Raw genomic sequence first — 7,948 nt, 5'->3', positions numbered from 1 at the left:
ATGAGCAACTAACATCCAAGATCTAATATGAGGGGAAGGAGCGGCTGACTTACAAGTTCTAAGATGATGAGGAAAGAGCAGCCAAGGTCCAAGTCCAAGACGGTGAGGAAGGAACAGCTAAGCTCTAATTCAAGACGGTGAGGAAGGAGCGTCCCGCTTAAGGCGGTAAGGAAGGAGCGGTCAAATTCCAGGACGGTGAAGAAAGAGCGACCAAGATCAAAGATCAAAGGTGATAGGGAAAGAGCAGCCAACTTTCAAGTCTAAGACGGTGAGGAAGGAACAGCTAACGTCTAATTCAAGACGGTGAGGAAGGAATGGCATGCTTCTAAGGTAGGACGGCAAGGAAAGAGCGACCGACCAGCCTCACTGACCAATATCAATAATTGCCAGAAAAGCATTGTATTGACTGAGCAAACCATATCCCTATGTGCAAGTACTCTAGAACGCATCGTATTATCATCATATCATGATGCATCTACTCATATCTAACGCCACCAGCAAATAAAGCGAATCCCCTTTTCCCAAAGCAAAGTCTAACCCCAAGCCAATGCCAAACACGGAAAACATAAACATAACAAATATCCCCGTTCCCCAAGCAGCAAGATAATAAACGCCGCCGATGAACCGTCATCCCGTCGTCGTCGTCCCTCGTAATATACTCCTCCTAATATACCCCCCAACGGGATGAGCAAAAATAAAGGGTGAAGTAGCCAGCAAAGCCAACCCCAACCCCCTCACCACAGAAAGCGCCTCCCTCACGAAACCCCCATCTCCTCATCATCCTCCTCCCCCTCCTCCCCACTCTGCATCTGCGTCGCGCTACTCCCCGCACTAAACTTCCTCGCCGACGCCCCTCCCACCCCAAACCTTCCTCCCCCGAGGCCACCCACAACCTCCAGCTCCTCACCCCCCACCACGCGACCTTCCATATCAATCTCCTGACTCAGATCCACTAGCGCCATGCGTGGCAACTTCAAGAAGCCCTGCGTGCGCACCACGCGGCCCCAGTGGAGGAGACAGTAATTCGCCGCGCGCTTGCGGAGCCACTCCTCGTTCGCAACGCCAGCGCTGTGCCAGGTGATGCATGCGTGCTCGACGTCCATTTCCTTGGAGAGGCGGTTGACGCACAGCAAGCGGAGGTGGGGGATGTTGTAGATGTTCGAGAGGACAAGGAGGCCCGCGACGTCGTTGAGTTCGGGGACGTCGTCCATGTGGATGCTATCCGTGTAGAGGTAGTAGAGGAACGCCTTGACGACGGGGTAGGGCTCGGGGATGTGCATTTTCTTGGTGTGGAACTCGGCCATCTGGGCGTTGTAGAGGCGTGCGAAATGGGGCCAGCGAGCTTGGAGGATTAGTTTGTGGACGTGGATGGGTTGGGAGGTTGAGGCGTCGGGGGCGAGCCAGTTTTGGACGAGGATAGAGCCGGAGGGCGAGCCGGCGGAGGACATGGCTGCGTCGTCGTCCCAGTCGTCGTCTTCGCGCGAGGCGGTGACGATGAAGTCTGTGCCGCTCCCACTCTCAGGGGGAACGTTGAACAGAATCGCCAAGTCAGCACCGAGGCCACGGGAAGGCTGCGGGGTGCTTCGGCCAGAGTGGCCTGAGAGTGACGTAAATGGAGTTCTGACATCGGCTCGGTTCTCTTTGGCGAGGTCGTTCCCAAGGAGTCCGTATTTGCGGAGGTCGATTTCCATGATGTCGCTGAGGTATTCCTCGAAGCCGTTCGGGCCAAGATCAGTGGCGGCTGGGTCAGTCGGGCAGCCTAGGAGCCAGGCTTTGGTCCCGTCTTCGTTCATCGTGCAGTAATGCCAGCGGTAACCGCTCCTGAAGATCTCGCGGCCTTCAGCAAGTTTCTGCCAGCGCAGGGTATCCAGGTCCAGGGAGGACAGCGAGCAATCGGCAGGGGCGATGGTAACAGCCGGCGTGACGAAATCAAGGAGATTTCCTGAAGTAAACACGTGGAAGTGCATGCCAGATCCTTGAGCTGGAATATTAGGTCCTGAAACGAACTTGAGGGACGAGACTGCGCCGGGAGCTGCTGGCGGCGACGTGTTCAGTTGGAATGAAGCGGGGTTAACCTGCGCGCTGCTCGAATTTGCCGCATAGCCCGTGCTTCCAACAGGTGCTGGGCTCGATGCTGCACTCTGGCGAGTAGATCCTTGGCGGGAAACTCTGCGGTCCCAAGTATCGTAGGCGGGAGGGGAATCGAAAGCGGGAGTGCCTTTGAGGTCAAGCCAGTAGATGTCTCCCACCTTTTCGGCATCTTCGCTGAGGCCTCCAAATACCCACATCCTATCACCCCAGATAAATGCTTGATGATCGAAGCGACCAACAAATCGCCATGCTCGCGACCAGGTGAATGTCTTGAGGTCGAGATAGCAAATGTCGTCCAAGACATAATTGTTGTGCCCAGTGATTCCGCCAACTATGAAAAGTTTGTCTTCGTGGAGCACGGCAGCGTGTCTGGCTCTTCCTTTTGGAATCGGGCCGGTCACGGCAGGCTGTGTCCAGTGCGCAGTCTTCAGGTCGAATATAATGAGGTCGGAGAGATAAGTTCGGTGCTCATTCTCACCACCGAAGATGAGGAGCTTGTCCCCTTGATAGAGGGTGGCAGTATGCCCTGTTTATCGTTAGGACGAGTTTTATACGCATTCTACAGTATCAATACATACCCATTCTAACACCTGGAATGTCGCCATAGTTGTCAACTGTGGTTGTCTATTAGTATCATATATCACATTTTTGTCCAATGATCCGAGACACCCTGGTGGGTACAAAAAATGTCTTCCAGAATATGGTGGGGAGAACGCACCCAAGCTCCATTGATGGCTGACCATGTCCAGTTTTAAGACATGATTGTAGACTTCGTCCGTATAGGCATCGAATCCACCAAACGCATATATGTTGTTCCCACCACAGTAGGTCACCGTCGCATTCACCAAGCAGGCAGGTCTCTGGCCAAGAGTCCGAACCACTTTTGGTCGGTAATTGTCCTTTGCGGCCGGTTTGACTGGTGAATTCGGCATGAGGAAGGTATTGGTCGAGGAAGCAGCTGAACCTGGAGTGAGACCGAGGGGTGCATGACTGCCGGCACCTGAGTAGATCGCCGAGCCAAATACGCCCACGTTGCTGCTGGCGGGGGTAGAGGGCTGAGCCATTTTCGCAATCCTCTAGAATCCCATCAACGGCGCAGGTAACTGTTGCAATGCAATGGCCAGACAGAGAGCCAGGTATCTTTCGAGGCGGTTGTGAGGTGAGTGAGGAAAGAGCCACGAGAAAATGGCAGTGGTAATGGGTTCAAAGAACGATCGCTCCTGAATGCGGAATGAATTTCAATGGCCTTATCGGAATTGTGGCGCAATCTGCGATTGGGCGCTACTCACGTGTTATGCGATTAGTTCGTGTTGACTAATCTGGTTCACGTGATCTTTTTGCACGTGAAATTTTAACCCTGCCACTGCCTTGGATAGACAGTGTGGGGTCAAAGCTTCTTGTCGCAAGCGAATGACGTTGCCTTGCAAGTTGCCAAGTTGGAGTTGACGTCCCCAAAGAACACACGACAACTTTCAAATATTCCCCAACAACTGCACCTGCAAAGTCCAAAGGTATTTTACTGCTCGTGAAGCTCTACAATACACTCACTAACTGATCTTTTGCAGTAGTAAGACTCTCCCTTGGCGAATAGCTACTACGCGATCCTCTGCCATACTCTCATTACAGCATTGACTCTATAACCTCTCCAGAAACGGAACACATACAATATTGTCAAGCTTCAACAACCTCCAAGATGACGCTCTACTACAGTCTCGTTAGTCTATCGCGCGTCCTGGATCCATGATTTGCCTTGCTAATGATACTGCAGGTCTTCATGCTACTTGTAGCGGAGATGGGGCTTTTTGTCCTTCTCATCGTGCCCCTCCCATTCAACTGGAGGCTCAAGGTAAGATACCACCATAACACCCCCAGTACTGCCAGCTGCTAACCAACAAACAGCTCTACACTTTCATTTCCGGTTCGTGTGCTCCAGATCCTCGAAAACCTCCCAGGCCAATACTAATACCCTCGAAGAAAGTCCTGTCATAGCCAAGATACAATACGGTCTGAAGATAACGTTTATCTTCATCCTTATCCTGTTCTTAGACAGTGTATGTTCCCAAAACATTGATGCCACAAGGAAGAACTTGGTACTGACTATCCCAGGTAAACCGTGTGTACCGAGTCCAAGTTGAACTCGCCCTGGCAAGTGAGCAATCGCAAACTGGGTATGTGTCCTTATATCCATATTACAGGTATAGTACTAACCACAGTTAGTAGAGCTGTTCTCGGACATGAGCGCATGGAAGTTCAGGCCCGCAAGTTTTACTCTCAGCGTAACATGTACCTCTGCGGCTTCACGCTGTTCCTGTCTCTGATTCTCAACCGCACATACCTGATGGTAAGTACCCCTCTTGCACCAAACCTCCCAATACCTCTCTAACACATCTGCAGATCATGGAGACCCTAAGACTCGAGACCAAGCTCAAGCAATACCAAGGTGACGCAAAGGCCAGCGGCAAGGACGCCCAGAAGCTCGAGGAGGCTGGCGGTATCAACGAGATCGGAAACCTGAAGAGGAAGCTCGCCCAGAAAGATCAGGACCTCGAGAACCTGAAGAAGCAGTGTGCCGGTCTTACTCGGGAGTACAATGAGCTCAGCGACAAGTACGCTGCTACACAGTCCACCGAGACCCTGCCAAAGAAGGATAGGTAAACGGTGCAATCATGTGCAAAACAAACAAGCCGGGCCTGGTGTGGCCGAAAGTGGGCGATTGAGGGAAGAGATGACCATGGGTACATACATGGAAGGAGTAGAAGGCGCGGTGACAGGGCGCCTTGTGGATAAAACATAGATTGGAGTAGGGATATAAGCTACGAACAAGTAAGGAAAAGGACAAGCTTTATGTTCCTCTTGTTGGCAATGCTTGTGGGTACATGTACACGAGAAGATATTTTGGGGATTAGCGGTCACAATGCATTGATATTTGGAAATATTATTGCTCGATTGACTTCAAAATGCTATGTCCATCCGTCCATCCGTCCATCGTCCCATTCGCATATTTTATAGCAATGGCTGTTGACCCGTCTCCCTTTTTGATTTCGGGAATTTGAGATACCGATCCGCGCCCATTTCCCCCTTCCAAGCCATGCTTTGCAAAATGAAAAAAAAATATCCTCCGCCCAATTAACTCCTCGTAGTAATGTTTCTGGGTATAATCATGAAAGGACGCTGTGGTTCTGTAGTTGGAGTGCAGTAACAATGTAACCTTGAATGAGAAGGTGATGACGAAAGGCAGACCCCCTGATTTTGATTGGGATATGCTATGGCACATCAATTCGAATTTCAACGAATGCAGAGAACAAAAAAGAAGTCTGAATAGTTAGCACCAGCCATTGAAATCTTCAACTCTGACCAGCAGTCTACACCCGTCATTGGGACGTGCAGCTCAAGCTTTTTATCTCCTTGACTTTCTGTGTCCGTAGCAACTGTTGCCGTTTTACTTTCTCTTCTTCGCCAATACGGAAATGGCGGCCCCATCTGCATCTTCAGCCTTGATAGGCGCCTTTCTCTTCCCTTGGCCATTTCTTTCATCCGCTGCTCCTGAAATGAGCGCCTGGGGTGATACCTGATCTCCGCGTTAGTTACTTATCTCAATGAAGGTAATAGAGAGGCACCTCAAGAGAGTGCACATACGATTGACTCAGAATGTTTCTGTCTGGCCAGCTTCTCAATCTCATCTGTATTCAACTCTTCGAAGCTTTTATGCTGCTTTTTGGCGAGGTTCCGAACTTGAGCAAATGTGAGTTCATCAAAGAATAACCTAGTTACTTCATCGTTCGCATATTCCATTTGCTCGGCGTGCTTCTGCTTTGCCAGCGTCTCCATCTCATCTCCACCCACCTTATCAAAGCCCATATACTGCTTTCTCGCGAGGTCTCGAACTTCAGAAAATGTGAGGTCTTCAAAGGCCTTCGAAGCTGGGGTCAGGGATGGCGCGCATGAGGGCAATGGGGTGGTCGGTAGTGTTGGCAATAGTTTCTCCCTAGGGAGCTCCTCAAGTTCGGGAGACTTCTCAACCAATAGCAACTTCTGGAGATCGGCTGCACATGTCTCATTAGCTTCGTGTTAAATGATGAATTTAAGAATTCGAGAGTACCTCTTGATCGGTATTTAAATCGAAATATAGCAACTGGATCCCACCATCCGTTGAGATAAATAAAATCAGCAGGCTCGGGAATCTCATTAGCATCCACGACTTCGTTGTTGTATCTGTGTTGAACAATTAGCATAGATGTCCCCCCCGAGACTAATGTTACTAACGTCATGCCTAGTGATAGGCTTTTTCTTTCGGAAACTTTTTCAGTTGCGATATTTGCAGTAAAAGCGGCATGGTCGATGGATTCAGAAATGTCTAAGGCATTATTTAGCACTTCGGGTGTTTTTTTTGGCTTGCCATTACTGGGAGGTGTTTTATAGACTCACCAGCTGTTCCCATCTCTGAGCCTTCTGAGTGTTGCCATGTTCCTAGTAAAACCCTGACCTCTAGCATTCCAAGTTTTGCCATCCTCTTTCTGTCCATTTCGGATATATCATCGCTCTCGCCGTCCCCTGGAAGTATGTTCAACTTAGTGAACTGAAAGCTCCTAAACAGTGCTTCTTCGTCGGCGTAATCGTAATATCCATCCATTAGTCTTTCCCATGGTTCCGCATTCACCAAATCATGGGGCCCACAGCTCATTTGTACGAGATAACCAGCGGGGTCCTCGAATGCGAAAATGATGCGATTAGGCCTATGCGTGTAAGGTGCCTCGACACGAAACTTCAGCCAGAATGGACCACCATCTGATGGAACCTCGACGTAGTTCGAAACTACCACGGAAAAGGGCGAATTCTGCTTTTTAACAGCATCTGGTTCATCATCGGCATATTCTGGTAGTTGTCCTTGCGCATTATGAACTGTGACGGAGATTTTGGGAAGAATGGAGAGGATTGCCATCTTTGATTCCTTGGAGTCGACAATGAATAGTTAGTTGGAGTCCGAATAAGAGTGGAATGAAGTAATATCCGGATATGAGCAAAGTGAGGTGAAGTAGATGTCGTAGATTTGGCGTGCTATTCTGGTGAGGGTGTCCGACAGTATCTGAGTTTGAAGTAGGCTGACTTGATATGGTTTTCGTTTGGTATTCTTCAGCTCTCGATTTGTTTGTGTTTGATGGAACCCCGTCGCAGGTACGACCAGTAAAGGTAATGCGAGGACGACTGAGGAAGTTTGACGAGAGGTAGATAGAAGAGGAAAAGCTTCCGAGGGTTGATGGAAGCAAGTACGGTATATGAAGCGAGTTGTTTGGAGAGACAGGTTGTATGTCCGGTTGGTGAAGTGAAAACTCTCAGAGCCAAAACCTTCCGAGAAAAGAAATAAACGAATCAGGAAGTCCAGGAGCTGCGTGGTCCTTATATCCCTAGTTTCCAGCCAGAAGGAGGGATCTAAGATGCTTTTTTGATGTGGTCAGATACTCCACGAGGAGATGCCACGACTATCTAGCCGCTTACAATTATTTAGTTGGTTCACTTCTCGACTAAAGAGTATGTAGAGGTTATGTCGTACTGTGAAATGAACCAAATGTGAATTCAGAAACAACAAGACATATGCAAGGTCAAGAAAACGATTCCCAATGAATTTCTGCAATATGATTTCATCACAGCAAAATTCCACCCTTCACAAAAGACACCACTTGGTCAATTATCTGTATCGATCCACTTTATACCCTTACTTTATGGTTTACAACAGAACTAAACCGTTCCGTTCTCTCATTATATCGTGGGTTTAACGCCTTCGCCAGAAAATAAGAAATCGGAGAACTGAAGTTGAAACACAAATATACGCCATTCATTGAGCCCTTTTGCTTTTTGTGTG

General features: G+C 49.2%; 3 protein-coding genes across 3 annotated transcripts; 1 reads left to right on the top strand and 2 right to left on the bottom strand.

Moving 5' to 3' along the window:
• Nucleotides 1–385: 385 nt before the first annotated feature.
• Nucleotides 386–3,310, bottom strand: VE01_00138 (uncharacterized protein). Its single transcript, XM_018269671.2, has 3 exons — nucleotides 2,810–3,310; nucleotides 2,670–2,705; nucleotides 386–2,617 (listed from the first exon to the last, which is right to left on the bottom strand). The coding sequence occupies exons 1-3, from the start codon at nucleotides 3,153–3,155 to the stop codon at nucleotides 756–758; spliced, it is 2,244 nt and encodes a 747-aa protein (XP_018135449.1). The 5' UTR covers nucleotides 3,156–3,310; the 3' UTR covers nucleotides 386–755.
• A 216-nt stretch (nucleotides 3,311–3,526) lies between these two features.
• On the top strand, nucleotides 3,527–5,025 carry VE01_00137 (uncharacterized protein). Its single transcript, XM_018269670.2, has 8 exons — nucleotides 3,527–3,658; nucleotides 3,741–3,805; nucleotides 3,860–3,937; nucleotides 3,991–4,009; nucleotides 4,066–4,142; nucleotides 4,198–4,259; nucleotides 4,312–4,432; nucleotides 4,486–5,025. The coding sequence occupies exons 2-8, from the start codon at nucleotides 3,785–3,787 to the stop codon at nucleotides 4,744–4,746; spliced, it is 639 nt and encodes a 212-aa protein (XP_018135079.1). The 5' UTR covers nucleotides 3,527–3,658; nucleotides 3,741–3,784; the 3' UTR covers nucleotides 4,747–5,025.
• A 505-nt stretch (nucleotides 5,026–5,530) lies between these two features.
• On the bottom strand, nucleotides 5,531–7,030 carry VE01_00136 (uncharacterized protein; the record flags this gene model as incomplete). The annotated part of the gene is made up of 5 exons (XM_018269669.1): nucleotides 5,531–5,659; nucleotides 5,728–6,134; nucleotides 6,191–6,303; nucleotides 6,355–6,445; nucleotides 6,517–7,030. 5 exons carry the CDS (start codon nucleotides 7,028–7,030, stop codon nucleotides 5,531–5,533), a joined length of 1,254 nt encoding a protein of 417 aa, XP_018135080.1.
• Between the last annotated feature and the right edge of the window lie 918 nt (nucleotides 7,031–7,948).

The sequence above is a fragment of the Pseudogymnoascus verrucosus genome, assembly GCF_001662655.1.
Source record: "Pseudogymnoascus verrucosus strain UAMH 10579 unplaced genomic scaffold scaffold_1, whole genome shotgun sequence".
Taxonomy (NCBI): domain Eukaryota; kingdom Fungi; phylum Ascomycota; class Leotiomycetes; order Thelebolales; family Thelebolaceae; genus Pseudogymnoascus; species Pseudogymnoascus verrucosus.
Note: the sequence above shows the minus strand (reverse complement) of the source record. Positions and strands in the feature narration are given on the sequence as shown.